The 20,751-nt window shown below is 53.5% G+C and overlaps 1 protein-coding gene across 1 annotated transcript in view; it reads left to right on the plus strand.

The window, feature by feature from the left end:
* Positions 1-20,751, plus strand: part of COL23A1 (collagen type XXIII alpha 1 chain) — a 360,915-nt gene that overhangs the window by 309,299 nt on the left and 30,865 nt on the right. Inside the window, exons 6-9 of the mRNA XM_035290689.3 lie at positions 13,603-13,629; positions 14,906-14,932; positions 16,196-16,222; positions 20,475-20,591. Coding sequence (XP_035146580.1) covers positions 13,603-13,629; positions 14,906-14,932; positions 16,196-16,222; positions 20,475-20,591 — 198 coding nt within the window. The remainder of the gene's footprint in view (positions 1-13,602; positions 13,630-14,905; positions 14,933-16,195; positions 16,223-20,474; positions 20,592-20,751) is intronic.

Genomic DNA, 20,751 nt, shown 5'->3' on the forward strand with positions numbered 1-20,751 from the left:
TAAACTTTAACTTTTACACAGAAAACATTAGACTTTCTCATCGTCTCCTAATGTCATAATGTTGACTTTTCCTCCTTTGGTAGTTTGATGGTCCTAACTCTTAACATGAAGTTTTAGGGACTTTCTGGTTTGTTTTACACATTCAGAGGCTGTTTAAATATTTCTTAGATGTGGTGTGATGTGCTTAAGGATATGATGAGAGTGTTGGTGGGTGAAGGGACAGGGATAATTTGGATTAAATAATCAGAAGACTCTTGAGGAAAATGACATTTGAACTGAGATTTAAATGATGAAAAAGCTGCAGAGATTTTGGGGAAGATCCGGCTAGTGGAAAAAGCAAGTTCATAGGGCATGTAGTTGAAGCCAGCTTTGTGTGTTCAGTACACTCACAGTGTGGCAGGAGCAGGAGTGGGTGAGCAGGTGACAGGGAAACGATACAAGGGGAAGCCAAAGAGGTCTCCCAGAGCTGCACCAAGTAGAACCGTGACAGGTGAGGGCTGGGGGATAGAACCTGACTCTGTGTTTATAGAAATCACATCCCCAGAGATAGACTGCCACAGGGTCTGAGATCCCCCCACCCCTGATGCTTCCTTTGGGAACAGAGAAGAAAAGACTGGACCCTTCATCTCCCAAAGTCCTTCCAGTGTGCCAGGGAAGCAGGTGCAAGTATTTAGTGCTTGCTGGGTGCACACTCATGCATGCCATCTCACCATGGGAGGCTGGTGGTTTCAGCCCTACCTGACAGATGAGAAATCTGAGCTCAGAGGGTGACAGGACCTAGCTGAGACACACAGCCTGCTTGTGTGCCAAAGTCTGGATTAGCACCCAGGCTGTGTGACCCCACTCCCTCACATGGACCAGCCAGCCTCTCAAGCCATCTACAGTTGCAGGGCTGGGGCCAGGATGGTCTGCGTGTTGGCTAGAGAGTGCTTCTTGGACCAGCCCAAGAAAAAGTACTTGGAGTGGAGGTTTGGTTTCTCCTGCTCACCCCGGTCTATATCCAGCCCTGCCACTCCCTTCCCAAATACTATATTCCACCTCCAGTATCACAGTATTAGGATGCTTTCCAAAAAAAGAAAAACAAAAACGAAGTCTAACTGAAACTTACAAGTTCATTTCTTCATTTCACTTCCTCTCCTATTCCTCATTTGTACCTCCATGTCATAGCCCTTATTAGACATTAGGAAGAGTTTCTCATTCTTCCCCTGGTGATGAGATGCCCAGTTCCATTTCACTGTCCAGGGCATCCCTGCAGAGGAGCAGCTGGACGGAGCAGGGAGTGCAGCCACACTTGCAGAATCTGAGGCTTGGCCTGGATGAAAGCATCAGGAATCAGATCAGTGCTGTGCTTCCCAGTTTCAAATCACATTCCATCCCTAAAGATTAGTACTCGTGCCCATTCTGCAGATTGAGAAACAGAAGAGTAGAGTGAGCATTCCTCATCTCCACACCTCACAGTGGCAAGCACGTGGAGCTGGCTTCCACCCCTGAAGACCCCCTAGGGCCCTGCCATTCCCACCACCTGCCATTCTACCTCGCCGACCTCTGGAATCCCCTGGATTCTCCCACCTCCAGAGGCCTGTGTTAATCCAGGCAAATCACTCAGCCTCGGCACATCTCATTTCCCCATGCACAGAATGGAGCACAAGGTCTCCGCCTCCCACCTGTGTGATTTGAGGGGAGGAGATGAGGTCCGTAAGGACCTTGGAACCACACGTCCCACTCAGCAAGTGCTCAGAAGTCCCTGCCAATTTGGCCTGTGAGCTGCTTAAGCTGCTTTCTGGGCCTGTTGGGATTCTGAGCACAAAGGGAGGCCTGTCGCTCACTCATCCTGCCCACTGTCCCCCAGTTGAGCATGAAATTCTCCCTTAGAGATGTTTATAGTACAGTGGGTAGAGCTGTAATGCATACAGATGTATTACAGAGGAAGGAGAAGCTAGTTCCACCTGGGACCTCGGGAGGCCACACAGAAGAAGGACATTTGAGGTGGCCTGAGAGATGAGTAGGAGTTTGGCAGGAGGAAAGCATTTCACACAGCACCATCACAGCACGGTGAGTCCTGCATGGAGGCGTGAGGGGCAGGAGGAGAGATGTGGTCCCATGTGCCAGGCATGGGGTAGGGAAACCAGGGAAGGTGATACTGAGTGGCCCAGAGAGTGGAGAGCCCCTCACCCACCCAGCAGAAGAGCTTGGAGCCCACAGAAGCCCCTTAATCACTTGGACATATTTGTGTATGGAAAAGGCCTCTGTAGGCCAGCCGTGGTGGGTCACGCCTGTGATCCCAGTATTTTGGGAGGCTAAGGCGGACAGATCACTTGAGGCTAGGAGTTTGAGACCAGCCGACCAGCATGGTGATACCCCATCTCTACTAAAAATATAAAAATTAGCCAAGCATGATGGTGGATGCTTGTAATCACAGCTACTTGGGTGGCTGAAACATGAGAATCGTTCGAACCCAAGAGGCGAAGATTGCAGTGAGCCGAGATTGTACCACTGCACTCCAGCCTGGGCAACAGAGCAAGATTGTCTCAAAAACAAAGCAAAACAACAACAACAAAGAAAAGGAAAGCTTTTGGCAGTGGCTCATGCCTGGAATTCCAGCACCGCGGGAGGCCAAGGCAGGAGGATCACTTGAGCCCAGAATTTCGAGAGCAGCCTGGGCAATACGACAAAACTCCATCTCTCTGTTTTTTGTTTTTTGTTTTTTTTTGAGATGGAGTCTTGATTTGTCTCCCAGGCAGGAGTGCAGTGACATAATCTCAGCTTCTCGGCTCACTGCAAACTTTGCCTCCCAGGTTCAAGTGATTCTCACGCCTCAGCCTCCCAAGTAGCTAGGATTACAAGTGCCCACCACCACACCTGGCTAACTTTTTGTATTTTTAGTAGAGATGAGGTTTTGTCATGTTGCCCAGGCTGGTCTCAAACTCCTGAGCTCAGGCAATCTGACCCCCAATCAGCCTCCCAAAGTGCTAGGATTAGAGGCATGAGCTGCCATTCCTGGCCGAAACTCCATCTCTTTTAAAAAGTAAAAATTTAAATCAATCAATTATTAAAAAGTAGAAAAGGCCTCCCTGGCTACAGGGCAGAGACTAGAGGAAGGGGTGCAGGTAGGAGGCGGTTGTACTGATTTGCTGGTGAAGCCTGAATGACCGAGAAACGGGGGCTGGCAGGCGCTGCAGGTCAGCTCTGAGCAGAACCAGAACTGCACACACCGCACCTCCTGGGCCCCAGAGCGCTGTGTCCAAGCCCCTCTGGAGTCGAGGGAGCAGGGGCTGCACTTCATCTCCGGCCTCATTCCTGGGAGCCCCCAGGGGACTGCGAGAGCTCTGGGCTGAAATGTGGTCTATGAGAGGGGGCCTTGGCCTGGGACCAATTTTGAAATGAAGAACGTAGATAGACTGTTTGGAATTAATCAAGTGAACAAAAAAGACCCACGGAGCACCGCACGTTCACATGCTGTCTTGCACTCTCAAAGTTCAAAAACAGCTTTGATTGTAAAAATGTAATTCGTTAAATGATTCATCTGTAATATCCCAAATTCATCTGTTTTTAGATTTCAGCATCCTCCATCTCATTTTCATCTGACCCCTACAGTGCCAGCCCGCCAATCCCCAGATTCTAGTGGAGCTGGGACAGGATGAAAGCAGACCCCAGAGTCCCCGATAACAGCCCCCAGACTGGAACCTCAGGGAGATGCAACCAGGGCCACCGTGCTGGCTGTTCTTCCTGGGACCCTGAGCCAGCACAGGGCAGATTTCTTGAGTCCAGCCCCTTGTCTTGGTCCAGCACTGTCCCCAGTGTCCCTAGGAGTGTCCCATGTGGGGCAGCCCAGCAACAGGAGGCAGCCACTCCAGGTCAGTGGGGCCGGAGCTACTGCTCCGCCCTTGGCTCCCAGATACCTCCTGTGTCTGCTGTAGATTTTTGCATCTTCCTAGCAGCGGCCCAGGTGCCTCCTGTCCACACCTAGCTCTGGGAGGTGACTTAGCAGGGACAGCAGCGCGGGGGGCCCAGCAGAGGGGGTTGGTCCTGCACTTTGCCAGTTTGTCTGTGACATATTTGCAGCGTGGTCACTGGCTGGAACACCTCCCGCTTCCCCAGGCAACAGAGCACCCTCACAGAACCCTCAACCCGTGACTTGGAAGAACATATTCACAGACAGACCTGCACAAGGTCATTGACGCAAGCCCAGGTCTTCAAAGCAAAGGGACTAAAGAGAAAGCAGTGATTTGGGTATGAAGCTGCCCCGCCCAGGACGCAGGACTGGCACCATGTCCAGTCCATGCCATGGAGACAGAATGGCACGTCCCTAACCCCTCCAAGCCTTACCCACTTCAACTGTTGGGGGAGCCAAGTAGACCTCAGGAGAGGCTCAGAGTTGGGCACATAGACTGGGTTCAGGGACCGTTCCCACTACCCTGACTGCTGCCAAAGCCAGCAGGGGGAGCCTGTGAGGCTCAAGGCTCCCCATTGGGAGCCAAAATCCTCAATGGCCAGCATCCTGGCTGACCTCCCAGGCTGTGGCCCTAGGGCAGGAGTCTGCCAGGGCTGGCGACCCCTTCGGCAGGTCAAGAGTGCCCTCTAGTGTTCCCTGGCCAGGCACCCAAGCCAGTGGGATAGATGTTCATTCACGGTTGATCCATTCAGCAGGTATTTACTGTGTTCTCATTATGCACAAGGCGCTTGGGCATTTGGGATACCATAGCAGGACGCACATCCAGGGGGTCCCTCCCGACTTGGAGCCTGTGGTTGAGTGGCAGAGAGAACAAAACACTCCCACAAATTCCAGCTTCACTGTGCATCGTAGCCAGGGCTAGGAAGCAGAGCTCCTGTAACCCAGACCTGGCCTGGTGGGGGCTCAGCGGCACCACCTTGAGAAAGGAAGGTGTGAGTCGAAGTCAGAAGGCGAAGAAGACGCTGACAGTGGGAGCTTCAGGGGAACATCCAGGCAGAGGGTACACCCAAGATGGGCCAGGTTGGTAAGGGTGTAAGGGGAGGTGAGAAGCCCTTGGCCCTGAAGCATCCAACCTTGAGGAATGGCTACCTTTTGTTCCACCCCAGGTGGCTGGACAAAGGGGCCTACAGCCCCACCAGGCCAAGTTGAGAGCCCACCCTAGGCTGGAGCCTGAGGCCTCATCTTGGCCACATGGAGATTCTGAGCACAGTTGAGCCAGGCGCAGCAAGGTGGAGGGTCTAGCCTGAGAAGAGCCACCGGGCTTAAACCAAATCTTTGCAAACCCATCAGTCTGCCCAGGAAGCAGTGAGTTCCACATCACTGGGGGTGTGCAAGCCAAGGCTGAACATCCACTGGTCGGGAAGGGCATCTGGTGGGCACTGGAGCTTTGGGGCTGGTCACTGGGAGGAAAGGCGGCAGGAAGACAAAGCAGTGAGTCTAAGTGGGAAACTGGAAGGAAGTGCTTAGGAGAAGAGGCTGTCTTTGAATGCCAGGCCAGGGGAATGGCTTTGCCCTGAGTGCAGTAGATGAGGTGCGCCAGATGCTACAGCAGCCAGAGGAAGGCGGTCAACAGGAAGGACACGGGCTCACTGGCTCACTGATGCCTGCAGGGGCCAGCAGGTGAGAAAATAGGTGAGGCTGGTTGGGTGCAGGAGAACAGAGAAAACGGCAGGGCCTGGGGTGAATGAGGGGTACCTGCCCCATTGGGGTGCAATTCTGCCCATGCAGAGTCACCAGTACCATATCTTCCAATATTTCCAGAGAAGCTGGAAATCCAAATTCTACACAAAATGTTTGCATTTTTAAGCGTTTCAACCAATTCTTTACCAGTGGGTGACAATTGTCTGTGGAAACCAAAGAGGGCCCACCTGCAGCCTAGGGGGCAGCTATTAGGGAGGCAGGGAAAGCAACCATGAGGGCAGCCCCGGCCGGCCAAGGGTGGGGCAGGAGGGCAGAGATCGGCTGGGCGTGGTCCAGGGGCCACAAGATGGGGCCGAGTGACAGCAGCCTCAGTGTGTGCTTCGAGCTGTCTCCATGCTGTGGCGGTCACCCTTCAGTGACGGTTGCCCTTCCGGTCAGCTGCTGCTTCCTACTCCACGTTTCCACCCCATCCACGGCTGCCACCAAAATGAGCTGAACGTGTGTTCCTCCAGACTTCCTTCCGCCAGACCAGCCCACTGTGCCTGAGCTGGTGATCCCAGCAGCTCAGGAAGACACATCCTGGCCTGCTTGTCCCATCCTCCATCCTCCTTCACCCCATGAAAGTCAAATTCTTTCCTCTCCATCACCCTAATGAGGAACAATATTTTCTGATACCTGTTAGGGTAATCGTGTCTCCCCACCAGTCACCAGCAAATGTGCCATTTCAGCAGTTCAAAGACAGAGTGCTGTAAACACCGCCTCTGCTAGCCATGATGTGTGACATGGACATACGTGTAATTACTTCCAGTACACTCGGGCATCACTCGGGCCCTCTCCCTAAAATAGAAGCCAGCTGGTTTCACAGCCTTACAGCATCATAGAGCTGAAAGGGCCCTAGAAAATCTCCTAGTTAAAAACTCAGGTGCCCTGTAGAGCTGGCAAGTCACCTTGCTGTGGGCAGCAAGCCAGGTGTGAGACCACAGGGAAGGGTGGAGCCTGTGGGCCAGGGTCTGTGAGATCTCCCAACTTTTCAAGCAAAGCCCAAACTCTGGATGTTTATGTAAAAAGTTGCAATTTTTCAATGTTGTGACTAGTTCAGTTGGTTTTGGGTTCTTTGTTTTTGTTTGAGACAAGGTCTCAGTCTGTCACCCAGGCTGGAGTGTAGTGGTGCCATCATAGCTCACTGCAGCCTCAAACTCCAGGATGTAAGCAGTCCTCCCACCTCAGCCTCCTAAGTAGCTGGGACTACAGGCATGGGCCACTACACCCAACCCCTTTTTTTTTTTAAGAGATGGACTCTCACTATGTTGCCCAGTTTGGTCTTAAAATCCTGAGCCCAAGCGATCCTCCTGCCTTGGCCTTCCAAAGTGCTGGAATTCACATGAGCAAATCATGCCCTCCCTGGGTTCTTTTAACTGCACACGTCAAATAAAACCTGGCTCCAGGAAAGACGTTGAGCAATTTCAGCCCCTCACATTACAGATGACCAGCACAGAGGGAGGAAGCCCAAGCAAGGCCGAGTAGCACATGAGGGGCGAGACCCTGGCCTTGCTGCAAGCCCTTGGGACCCTACCCAGCTCAAGCTCCTACAGTTTGCTGAGTTGAGGTGCAAAGGTCACTACAGAGCCCACTCTACAAAATGCCCTCGATCCCGGGAAGAAGTGCTCCCGGAGGAATATTGTGCCACCCTCAGGGCACTAGCAGCAGCTGGACTGAACCTAAGTTTGAGGGTCATTTCTTCCTTTCCCTAGCACAAAGAATTTGAATTTGGGAAATTGCTAAGCCCCAGACACTCTTGCTGCAGCTCACGTGTGTACAAAGAGCCTAGGCTGAGAAATCAGAACCATATGGAGCTGACCTGCCGTGAGAGGGGCTGCCCACCCACCCCTCATCCACCAGCCAGCCCTAATGAGGGCTGGGAGGAGGCTCAGGGAACCTTCACGCAGGAATGTGCACTTCCCAGACTGGGACCTCAGGCCCCACCAGCCTTGTAATTTGATGAATTGTCAACATCTGGGGCATAATTACTAGGCCCTGGCCTGGTAATCCTGGTAAGCCCTTCTTCCAGGGGCCTTGTCTTAGTACATTTTGAGGGCTCCATTCCCTGACAGGAGCCATCAGCATTAATTACAACCAGAAAGCAAGACAGGCACCCAGCTCTGGCTGATTTGAGCATTTACTCCTGTCTGCATCTAAACGTGACCAGTTTATTCATTTGGTTCAGTTCAGCAGATGCTGGGGACGATCTTGGGGAGGGCTGGGCCATAGTCAGGAGGAGGACAGGGCCAGCCCTGGACCTTTCCCTGACATGGAGTAACAGGGTCAGCACAGGGTTTCTGGCTGATGAGCATCAAGACACTCCAAGGATGGAGCCACCACACTCCACATCCCAAATGCACTTCACTAGGAAACCTCCCCTCTTTAGCCACATGGTTTTAGGACCACAAGGTTCAATTGCCTGCATAGTACAAGGCCAATTACACCGAGACAGCAGGGTTTGCTGCAGAGAAAGAGTATAATGATTGCAGGTCATCCAGCAATGAGATGGAGGAGACCCTCAAATCCATCTCCCTGAGGAGTTCTGGGCCCGGGTGTTTAAGGGGATCATGGAGGGTGAGGGGCTGGAAAATTGAGGTTATTGATTGGTCAGGGCAAGGGAGATGAAATCAACATGATGTGGAGACTGCATTCTTCAGTGAATCAGCCCCCATGGAATCCTTCAGACCAGCTGACTTTGTAGTTTCACTAGTGTACAGGATTTGAAAGAATATCTCAAAGGGAAAACTTAATTTTTTACATTCAAATTGCTGTCTACAGAGCAATTAAGGAGAACCATGACCCTGTAAGAGAATCTGCACAATTCTGAGGCAGCAGGAAAACAGTTCTGAGGAACGGGTCAGGGAGCACACTGACCTCATGATGATGCTGAGCGTGCTGCAGCTTGTTTATTTTTGTTCCTCCCCTCCCTTCTTCCCTAATTAATTTTATAAAGTTTATAGGGATAGTTTCAACACTTGTTAATATGGCTCAAAAGATGGCTCTGTGAACTTGGCTTAGGAAATACTTAACAGGCCAAGGGAGGAAGAGAGCAAAGCCCCAACTTCACAGGTGCCACCAGCGGCACTGCCCAGGGTTCTACTGCTGGCCCCTTGGAAGGCCACACACAGGTAACTCCCAGAACTGTCCCCCAGGGCCAGGACAGACCCTAACCCAGTGTCTGCTTGCCCATGAGGCCTCGCATCTTGCATTGGTCTGGGAAACAAAGGACACTGACCTGGGACCCAACTTGAACTTGTCATTTGAGAGGAGAATGGCATGACTTGCATTTCACAAATGAGGAAACTGAGGTCAAGGACAGCCGGTCCCGGAGCAAGGCAAGGGACTGAGGCAGCACTAGGGGCAGGGGGCTGCCCATCTTGCCTTGCTCTGGAACAGCTGGCCACCTCGTCCGCTACTCATGTGCAGCCCAGAGCTTTGTTCGTTTTTCACACATCCAGAAACACCCTGGAACCCAGCTGATCTCCAGGGGGAAAGAGTGATTTAAAGCAGAACCGATGCTTGTAAACAGCTGTGGGGTTTCTCAGAGGGCAGAAGGCGTTGAAAACCTTTGGTGGAGTCAAGGGCTTTGATCAGACAGGGGAGGGAGCTGGACAGTCATGAACATCTCCAGGCACATTGCTGTGGCTTCTGTAGATGAGGAAGCTGAGGCTCAGAGGAGGGATTTGAACCCGGGCCCTGCAAGGCCAACCCCTGGCCTTCACTCTGTGAGTTGCTGGTAAACCTCCCCGAGCTACCTTCCTTCCCACTCCATCTGTGGGAGATGCAGGGAGATGAATGGGGCAGCTGATGGCCGGTGCCCTGTTGTCTGGGGTGAGGAAGGGCTGCCTGGATAGGAGAGACCACCCACCACCACCACCCAGGGCATCCCCCTGTCCAGTGTGGGGCTGTGCCCTTCCAGACTGTCCAGCTGCTCAGAACAGCCCTCGTTCTGCTCAGAAGGACTTGACTTGGGCTTGAACACTCAGACACTTGCCCTGCCCTGCCTTTGTCCAGCCTGACCACGCCCCCACCCCATGTTTTCCTTGGCTCCATTCAGACTAGCCCCAGGCCCTTCCCTGAGATGTTTGTCCTCCTCTCAAGAACACCCAGAGCCGCCCCCGCTCCATGGTAGAAACACCTAGTTTGTAGACGGTCTGCACAGTCTCACACCTCAGTTGCTTTGCTAAGACCCAGCCAGGCCCTGAGTCCATCGAGGCTGAGTCCCCTGAGCCCACTGCAGGGGTGGAAGGAGTGCTGTCCTTTTAAACACCCTCAAAGTAGAATGACGGCTCAGACAGCCTGCAGGAAAGAAATCTGTTCCGCAGAGTGTAACTCAGTGCTTCTCAAACTTACTCAACTGTGGAATCCCTGTCTCCAGGCAAGCCTGTTGGCACCCTGCAGAGCAGTGTGCTGTGGGGCACCAGTTTGGGAAAGGTATTCTGGAGAGTAATTGTGGGCAAGGTCCATCTCCTGGAGATTCACAGCCACGGTCTCCCAGACAGCCCAACTGTCCCCAGGACAGGAGGAGAGGTCAGAATCACATCCCCAAGCCAGGCAGGTACATCTGACGGCAAAGCCAGCTGCTCCTTCCTTGCCAACCTTGGAGTCCCCTCCTCAGTGACCACACCCACCCAGCAACCTCTCCCAGGTCAGCCACTGCCCCATACAGAGAGCTCGGGGGCCTGGGGATGGTTTTCTTGCCCAGGTGTCATCCTGGCTGTGGGTTGGCTCTCTCCCAGGGGCTGGCCCAGTCCCGTCTGCTCCATCAGTTTTCACACAGGGAACTTCGGTGCCGGCATGGACATCTGCTCAACCTCAGCTCCAGGCTTGGCTTCTGGGAATTGGAATTGACTTCCCTTCAGCCCGCGGTGGGAGCTCCCAAGAGCACTGCACACCCCACACCCTCTGCCTCTATTGGGAAGTTACAAAGTGTATTCACTTGTAAAAACTCCCAGGGCTCTGTGATCACCCATACAGGCAGGGCCTTTGGTGGGAAAATTGGTTTTCTGTCACAGATGGGGCTTCTCACACATCAGAAAGAAGCCTCGGGGACCAAGGCAGCACCATCAGTGACCCCTCAGGAACAGTCTTAGGTTGGCAGAGGGCAGCATCCAGCTCAGGAGGCCTGTGGCCACTATAAGGTCCGGTCAGGCGGACTTTTCCAGAAACAGCCAGCAGCACTGAGATGCTCTCTCTGAGGTTGAGGCCAAGGGACAGCCTGGGCTCCCTTCCACAGGCGCTTCTAGAAAGGCAGAGCCCTGTGGTTCTGTGTGTTTCACATCCAGGGGCCTTGGGAGCATGGAGGGTTTAACAGAGGCATGCAAGGCTTACAACAGGAGAGCATGGCCAGGAGGCCAGACAGCGCCTCAGCAGGGATGGAGATGTGGGGCCCAGACCTGTTCCAGCTGCATGGCTCTAGGCAAGGTCTTCCCCTCACTAGGCCTCAGTTTCCTTCTCTGTAAGATGGAGATGATGACACCTACTGTATAGGGTTGCTGTGTGATTAAGACTGAGTGGGGGCCAGGAGGAGCTCCCTGAAGAGACCAGGAAGGACCAGCCCCCATGTGTGTGGGGTCAGGCCCAGGGAGGAGTCTAGGGTGGGGATGCCCAGGGGGACATGTCCCTGAGGACACCCAGCAGGGCCTGGGTGGGGGCTAGCTGGACAAGGGACAGGGCCCAATTTAGTGGCCTGTGGAGTGCAGAAGGCCTAAGGTGCGGACCCCGGGATCAGCATAGCCAGAGCTGGCAAGAGGACACTGTCCAGCTAGGGCAGCTCCTGGGAGGCTTGTGGCAAGGGCTAGAACTGCACCTGTGATGGGGGCTGAGGCCCTGACCTGGGTCCCCCAGGGCCTGAACTCTCAAGACTTTGGAATGGCCTCACTCTCTCTCTCCTGGGACCCCAGTTGTCCCCAGGCCATCACTCTGATGGCCAAACTCTCAGCGACCGTGAGACTGGTGGCCAGAAGCACTTAAACACCAGTTTTTAGAAGTGCCCTGTTTTCCTTCCATCAGCGAGGCCCTGGCTGTGAGCCCCATGTGGAGTGGCCATTTTCACACCATCTGGGAATCAGCAGATGGGCCGTCTCCACCCGAGGCAGTCTGGAGGCTGAGCCAAGGAAGCCAGCAACTTACCTCCTACCTGGCAGGTGGGGGCCAGCTCCCAGCTATGTTCAGAGCCGGGGGCCAAAAAAGGCTTCCCAGAGCAGGAGGCCATCCCAGGGGACAAGCCGCCTCCCACCAGGTGGAGATGCAGGGAAAGCACTCCAGGCAGAGAGAACAGAGAGCCAAGAGATGAAGATGGAAAGGAAGCCAGAAAGCTCGGGGATGGATGGGGGCGCAGAGTGACCAAATGGCGGAAGTTGGCCCTAGCCACAGAGGACCTGATGCTGGGCCTGGGAGTCCATCCTCAACCAGTGGAAGCCTGGAGAGGCCAGGACAGCCCTGAGCGAAGGCTGCATGAAAGCCACAGGTTGGAGGCTGAAGAGAGGCCTGAGACCCGCGCTGCCCCTCTGCTCCTCCGCCGCCCACAGGGTCCTCCCTCCTGCCTTGGACAGGCTGCTCTCTTGCCTACAGGGCCATCCCCCTACCACATGCACACACTCGTTAGGTCCTAATCGCCAACGTTGCTGTCCCCACAGTGCACCCTGCTGGCTGGAAGCTGGCACAGCCTCCAGCTCTCCGCCCCGCCTTTCTACTGTGCAGTGTGTGCATTTACAGCATTATCGTTCTCACTCGACTTCCTTGCTTTGATTTTGCACAAATTTTCCAGGCACAGGCTGGAGATTCAGAGGCACAGGGATTAGACCCTTTTCCTCACTGTACAAGGGAAGAGTTGTGTAGACCCCACATTAACAACAGGTCATGTCACATGCAACAGTTAGAATACATGTGGTGGGAACAGGGACAGATGGCCTGACTCTGGGAAGGAGAGAACCCTAGAAGGCTTTCTGGAAGAGGAAGCATCTGAGCTAAAGATGGACAAAGAAGGGAAGGATGTGCCAGCAGGTAGGCAGTGTGTGCAAAGGTTCAGAAGTGTGGAGCTTTGTGCGTCATTGCTGGGGCCAAGAGTGAAATGTATGTGGGGATGAGGGGACAGTGGTGGGGCGGAGATGGGGGCTGGCAGAGACCAGGCAGCCCTGGTCCCAGCGTCCCTACCAACCGGATTCCTCACCACTTCCACACAGAGGGGAGCTAGGTGAGGCTTTGTTGAGTGGGTGGTGGATGGACAGGTGAAGGGATGTGTGTATCTGGCCCTTTGCAGACTCTGCAGGGGACCTGAAGGTCCCTGAGTGCCCCCACCCTCTGGATGCACCCTGGTGTAATTTGGCTTCTCTCCAGCTTTACTTTTGTCTGCAGAGGCTACAGCAGTGCAGGAAGCTCAAAGAGCCTTCAAGGCTCTGCCAGTTACAAATGACAGGAACTCAATTCAAGCTGGCTTAATAAAGGAAAGATGAAAGTATTGATTAGCTCACAAACTGACATCCAGGGGTAGTTTAGCTCCAGGCCCTCACCCCTGGCTTTCTCTCTGTCTCTCAGCTCTACTTTCCTCTCTGTTGGCTTTTTCTCAAGCCACATGGTGGCCCCTGGGAGCTCCAGGCTTAGGCCTGTCAGGAGAAAAGAGCCCTTTTCCCCTAAATCCCCACCGTTAAGTCCCAGGCAAGATGCTCATGGCTCGGTTTGGGTCTCAGGCTCATCGCTGACCCCATCACCGTGGCAGAGGGAATTCTGTCACATGCCCACCCCAGCAGCCCACCCAGACCCCATGGATGGGGATTCTGGGCAGCAGACAACACACAGATGCCTTTTCCCTCCCCCTCCCCCAGCCCCAGGCCACATGGACTGAACCCAGACCCTGGGCTCCGGCAGGCTTTGTTTGCTTCTTACTGAATAATGCACCGGGGTCCTAAGACGTAGAGGAAGGGCCGTCCCCATGTGTAACCTGTGTTCTCTCTCTCTCTGTTGTTTTCCAGGGACCCCTGGGTCTGGATGGCAAGCCTGTAAGTAATGACAGGGCAATTCCAGGTGGTCCTGGGCTGGAGCTGCCACTATGGAGCTGGGAGTGACTGCTGGGCACTGGAGGGAAGCAGCCACTGGGAACTTGGTTCAGCACAGAGAGAAGCATTTTGGGTGTCAGACTTGAGTTTAAGTCTAGCTCCACCACCTGCTGATGGTGACCAAGGGGAGGCCTCCTCACCTCCCAAGCCTGAGGCTTCTTGTCTGTCAAGTGTGTGCATGAACACCCCCCGCCCCCAGCATAGGGATGCCGTGGGCCTATGGAGAACTGTGGACAGCACAGTCCCTGGGGTCTAGTCAGCCCTCAAAGAATGCGAGACCCTCCCAGCAGGCCCCAGGCACGGTGTCCTCACTACATTCTCAAGACTGCCCTAGCGGGCATCAAGCTGAGTTCTCAACATCTGTGCCAGGAGCCTGTGGTCCCAGGCATCCTCAGCAGATGGGCAGAACATGCAGGGAGACATGAGTACAATTAAATAAGTAATTTGAGGTGGATGGATGGATGATGGCTAGATAGATGGGTGGATGAATGGATTGGTGAGTGAATGGGTGGGCAGATGGATGGATGGATGGATGGATGGACAGAAAATGAATGGGTGGATGGGTGGGTGGGTGAGTGGATGGATGGATGAATGGATTGGTGAATGGATAGGTGGGTGGGTGGGTGGGTGGATGGATGGTTGGGTGGATGGATGGATGGATGGATGGATGGATGGATGGATGGGTGGATGACTCATATAGGGATGACCAGATGGAGCCCATACTCTAAGGAGCTCCTTCCATTAAAGAAGAGAATGCTTTTTTTTTTTTTGGAGAAATAAGAAAGAAAAAAGAAAAGAATGCCTCTGAGAGAAAAATCTCTGTCTACTGCCTGCCTTGTAGATTCCAGAAAGATGGCAGTGGTCTCCCACTGACATCGACAGGGCAGGTGCTGAGCAGTAGGGGACCATGTGTGCCCTCTGGGAGGAGTGGCCAGTGCATGTGCCCCTTTCTCTGCTGCAAGGATGCCAGTGGGCCCTTGCTGGTCACCCCCAAGTTCCCCCTCTCCCTCAGGCTGAGGACTGAGTTGTGGAGCTTCCTTCTACCAGCCAGGGCAGCTCTCATTGAGGGCTGACAGCTCGTGGTGATTTTCCACTCAGCCGGCCACAGCTCTGCTCAGCATCACGGGCCCTTCTGCCCTCAGAAGTATAGGGAAGCCGGAAGGGGGACCAGCCTAGGCCCCTCACTCAGGCCTGTTCTTTCTCCACCTTCCTTCTCTAGGGACTTCCTGGCCCAAAAGGGGAAAAGGTAAGTGATGCCAGAAGCTGTGCAGATGCAGTAGGCAGGTGAAGGAGGCCAGAATCTGCGTCTGAAGCCCGGTTCCAGGGTGCCCTCGAGCACGTCACAGCCCCTCCTAGAACCTCAGTTTCCCCATCTATAAGGTGGGAATCGCAATGCCTACCTTCTAAAATGGTTCCAAGGCTTACATTTGACAATATAGCCTGCCCGGAGAGTTGAGTCTGAGTTCTCCTGGGACCAAAGCATAACCCAACTCAGAGGCCCAGTGTGCCCAGAATAACGAGTGTCCAGAGAACTTCATGGTGAAGAGGGGGTGCCAAGAGGGCTGGGGATTGAACGAGGGCTGTTGGTGGGATTCTCTGTGGGGAGGATACCCCTCACGGAGGCATGGCAGAGAGCTATCTCTGCAGCCCCTTGGGTGAAAGGCTTCCCTGGCATCAGGCACTAAAATCCCCTAGAAAATGGGGACAGCCAGTGCCTCAGAAGGGAACAGAAGAGAACTGTGTTACCCATGGTAAAACCTGGGGAGGGATCAGAGCAGGCCTGATTGTGCCAGGGCCAGCTGGGTGCCCCCCACGGCTGGACCATGTCCACCCCTGACCCGGACTTTGGAGATGGGAGTTGAGATCTGCAGATGGGCCTTTGTGTGGCCTAGGCCAAGTTGTTGGGCTCTGTGGGCCTCAGTTTCCCCATTTGTAAATTAAGACCCAGTCTCACAGAGCCGCAAGAGGGATTTCATGAGGTCATGGTCTCAATGTTCTCCTCAATGATGACAGACTAGCGCAGTTGGTAGGTGTCCTGATTACCTTCCCCCTGGCCTTGGCTGATGCCACCGCGTCATAGAAGTGATTCCATCAGGGGCTTTGAAACCAGAGAGAACCGGTGTCTTGGTGTCTATTGCTGCTTAATGCACTGCCCCAAAACTGGGCAGTGGAAAGCAACGTTAACTCATTACTGTCCCTTCTAGAGGACACAGTGGGAGGGGCTGTCTGCTCTACAATGTCCAGGGCCTCAAATGGCCAGGGCTGACCCTAGTTAAGGGAACACCTGGTTTCAAGCCCTGGATCTCCTGGCTGTGTAACCTTGCACAGGTTAAGTGGCCTCACTGTGTCTGTTTCCTCATTGGAAATGGAAATAAAAATAGAGTCTGCCTGCTATTTTCGTTAGAATGAAGTCAGCCCCTGTCTGTGAAGCACTGAGCAGATGCTTGATGGGAAACGTGAAGAAATGATGAAAGCAGTGCTGACACATCTCCCTGTCTCTTGTTCCTAGGGTGCACCAGGAGACTTCGGCCCCCGGGTAAGAACAAGGCATGACCTCCCTCACTGTCCACACGGCTTGTTTTGTTTAATAATAAGGCATAACTGGTGCTGCTTCTGGGTCCCGGCTCCCTGCAGCTCATCACAGAAAGAGGCCATAAGGCAGCCCTTCTTCCCCACCCATAGCACCCAGGCACCTGGGCTAGGAGGCTGCCACCTCCTGGACAGGTGGAGAGTCTCTGGGAGATGTCCAGGTCTTCATGCTTCTCGCTGTGGATGCCAGACAGTGGGGCTGGCACTTGACCCAGACTGGAGACTGACTGTCCTGAGGGCAGGTGGCCCCCCAAAAAGCGGGAAGGCTCTGGGGTCAGCAGAACTGAGCTCAAAGCTCAGCTCTGCCACCTGCCAGCTGAGTGACCCTGAACAAGTCACTTTGCCCTCTGAGACTCAGTTTCTTCAACTGTGAGTGGGGTGACAGCCCCCACCCCAAGAGGTTGTCGTGGGAGTGAAAAGGTAGTGGAAGCGGCAGTGCAGAGAGTGGGGCTGCAGCTTGTGGTTCGGCCTGGCGGAGGGCGCCTGCCCTGCACCTCCACAGTTCTGAGTTGTGAGCAGGAACAGGGAAGGGGGCTGGCCAGGCCAAGCCCCGAGGACACAGCTGCTCTGTGCCAGCCACATGAATCTGATGAGATTGCTCTGCAGTCAAAGAAAGGGCGCTCGTGCTGAATTCTGGCTGCTGAGAAAAATCCTTTTGCTTCCTTCCTGGTGGGTGTGTGGAGCTGATATTCCAAAAGGGGACGCCCTCTCCTCAACAGACTACAAGTCCTGAGGCCCAGGGGTCATGGAAGAGTGGATCTCCTCCCAAGCCCCCCACCCTCCTCATGAATACCCTCCCTATGGTCCCAGTGTCCCAGTCATCAGGACACCACCCCCCAACACACACACACACACACACATACACTTTTTTTTAGTGGCTTAATGGCTGGGCGTGGTGGCTCATGCCTGTAATCCTAACACTTGGAGAGGTCGAGGCAGGCGGATCACCTGAGGTCAGGAGTTCGAGACCAGCCTGACCAACATGGTGAAACCCCATCTCTACTAAAGATACAAAAATTAACTGGGCATGGTGGTTCATGCCTGTGGTCCCAGCTACTCAGGAGGCTGAGGCAAGAGAATTGCTGGAACCTGGGAGGCAGAGGTTGCTGTGAGCCAAGATCTCACACCACTGCACTCTAGCCTAGGCAACAAGAGTGAGACTCCATCTCAAAAAAAAAAAAAAGGTAGTGGCATAAGACTTCAATTGCCATTATCTCTCATGGCCACTGGGTTAGGGTTAGGCTCCCTCAGGAGGTTGTAGGCAGCCCGGCTGGGAGCCCCCAGTGATGGTGCCATCACATGGCTGCAGGTGGCGTGGATGCTAGTGGGTGCCCAGCTGGTAAGCAGCCATCCTTGAAGAAGGAGTCTACACACCTGATTACCTAACTGCCTTTCTCTGGGATTGGTTAAGTGGCTTTGCCTCCAGGTGTCAAAAGCCTTTTGGTTTTTGAAATCACCTTCCTGCCTTTCTGACCACACAACGTATCTGCTGACTAGATGGTTTTCCCACGGCTCAATCCGGGTTTTATAAGCAGAGACCATCACCTGTACAATCGCCGGATCCTCAAGGTAGACTGGCTAAGTGGGGGTCTGGGCCTGATGGCTTGCTGTGTTGCCCCCAACTCACCCCACATTTGTGGGGTTAGACCTCAGCCATCCAATCCCTGAGGGAGGACCAGGCAGGCTGGCCAAGAAAGAGCCTAAGAGCCTCTCCCAGGACCTGCTCCAGTGTCGGGCCCATTTACTGCCTTAATAAGTAGAGTCCAGGCCAGTAGTTCCCAGCCCAAGGCCCATTATAAAAGGAGCAGTGGGGAGCTAAGGGAGTATCTTCAAATTCTACCTGATTCAGTGCAAAGTAAAACAGGAATTATCCACCACCATCACCACCCATGCCTGGTGACCTAACCAGACTATCAGTTTTCTTGCCTTTTGACTGGAGCTATAACATTTTGATCAGGACCCTGGCCATTCCAGACCCACGGGAAGACCTGAGTAGTGGGTGTTGAGAGCTTCTGCTGATTTTTAAATTGGGAAAGCAAGGGAATTTGTGTTACATGCAGTTTGCTAAAGAGGTGAGCTATTTCAGATCAGGGAACGTCTGGGGATGAAAAGAAGTATCTCAAAGGGACCATTTGCCTTGGCAGTGAGAGGAAGCTCTGCCTTCCCTCGCTCTGTAACCCTGGGCAAGTGACCCTCTGACCACCCCCCAACCCCAGCCATTCCATCTGTAAAATGGGACAATAGGCCGGGCGCGGTGGCTCAAGCCTGTAATCCCAGCACTTTGGGAGGCCGAGGCGGGTGGATCACGAGGTCAGCAGATCGGGACCATCCTGGTCAACATGGTGAAACCCCGTCTCTACTAAAAATACAAAAAATTAGCTGGGCACGGTGGTGCGTGCCTGTAATCCCAGCTACTCGGGAGGCTGAGGCAGGAGAATTGCCTGAACCCAGGAGGCGGATGTTGCGGTGAGCCGAGATTGCGCCATTGCACTCCAGCCTGGGTAACAAGAGCGAAACTCCGTCTCAAAAAAAAAAAAAAGGGACAATAACAGTGCCCTGGCCCATTCATCACAAAGGTTGAATAAGATCATCTTCGGCCAGGCGCAGTGGCTCACACCTGTAATCCCAGCACTTTAGGAGGCCGAGGCGGGTGGCTCACTTGAGGTCAGGAGTTTGAACAAGCCTGGCCAACATGGTGAAACCCCATCTGTACTCAAAATACAAATAATAATAATAATAATTCCACCTACTCGGGAGGCTGAGGCAGGAGAATCAATTGAACCCAGGAGGTGGAGATTGCAGTGAGCCAAGATTGTGCCACTGCATTCCAGCCTAGGCGACAGAGCAAGAGAGACTCTGTCTTCAATTAAAAAAAAAATTTTTTTTAATTATCTTCAGGATATCATTGCTAGCTTAGTGCTAGGTCTTCCTTTCTTTGTTACAAGAAGGTCGGGAGCCACTGGCATCATGACCTGGTGTTCTTCACTCCTGTGTCCTGTGCCGGTGCAGGGTAGACCCCACTGGGGCAGTGGTAGGTGCCAGTTGCAGTGATCTTCCTTCCTTTTGGGTTGGGCCATGAGGTGGGGCTCTGGCTGCCTGAGGTCTGACCCAGTACTAACATCAGGTTCTAAAGGTGGGGATTTAGTGCTGTATGAGAGAAACTGTGTGGCCCTTCATCATCCTTTTTTTTAATTTTATTTTGAGATAATTGTAGATTTACATGTGGTTGTAGTAAATAACACCTGTGTACCCTTCCTCCAGTCTCCCCCAGTGGTAACATCTTGCACCTCTGTAGTACAGTCTCACAACAGGAAATTAACATTGACACGATCCACCGACCTCATTCAGATGCCCCCAGCTATACACACACTTGTTTGTGTGTTTAGTTCTATGCAATTTTAACACACTTGTAGATTTGTGTAAGTACACAAAGGTCCCTCATGCTGTTCTTTTGTAGTTACAGTCGCCTTCATCCTCATCCCTAATGCCTGGTAACCATTATGGGTTCTCCATCTCTATAAGTTTGCCATGTCAAGAGTGTTATGTAGATACAACCACACAATATTAAGCTTTTGAGATGGACTTTTGCACTCAGCATAATCCTCTTGAGATGCATCTGAGGTGCTGCATGTGTCATGGCCTGTTCCTTTTAGTTGATTGCTGAGTTGTGTTCCATGATGTGGATGTACCCCAGCTCCTTAACCTTCCACCTACCGAAAGACTTTTGGATTGGTTTCCAGTTTGGAGCTGTTACTAATTAAGCAGCTGTGAACAAGGATAAATGCCCAAGAGTGCACCTCCATACTTAAAATGAAGTGGGAGTTGACCAACCAGGAAGGTCCTTCAGGAGACACTCAGTCCCCATTCTACAAAGGGGGGCAGCTGGGCACACATGCTTTCTCCCACATCTAGCATGTGCCATCTCTTGCCTAAACACCGTATCTGGGCTTTCAGGTGCTAGAGAGCTGGTACATGGCATGTAAAAAATCCTGTAGGGCCTCTTACACCAAGGTAAGGGGACCTGTTCCTTCATGCAGTCCCCAAGAAGTGGCAAGAGGCCCAATAACAATGCCTTCCCCTTTGAGCCTGCCCCAAGGGCTGGGGAAGGGGATGGGGTGGGGCTGCCTGTCTGAGGGAGCCTCTCTCTGGAGGCTGGACCCCCTCCCACTCAGAGTCATGCCAAGCCCCATCTCTTCCAGGGAGACCAAGGGCAAGATGGAGCTGCTGGGCCCCCAGGGCCCCCTGGACCTCCTGGGGCCCGGGGCCCTCCTGGTGACACTGGGAAAGATGGCCCCAGGGGAGCACAAGGCCCAGCGGTAAGAGAGGGCTTGGAGTTGGACCTCCCAGGACTTGATCAAAACCTCAAACCCTGATTCCAGAACCAGCCCCAACCCCATCCCCATCTCTAGTGCAGACCCCACGACAGCCTTAACCCCAATCCAGACACTTAACCAGGGCCCTAACTCCAACCAAGAT

The sequence above is a fragment of the Callithrix jacchus genome, chromosome 2 (assembly GCF_049354715.1).
Source record: "Callithrix jacchus isolate 240 chromosome 2, calJac240_pri, whole genome shotgun sequence".
Lineage (NCBI taxonomy): Eukaryota > Metazoa > Chordata > Mammalia > Primates > Cebidae > Callithrix > Callithrix jacchus.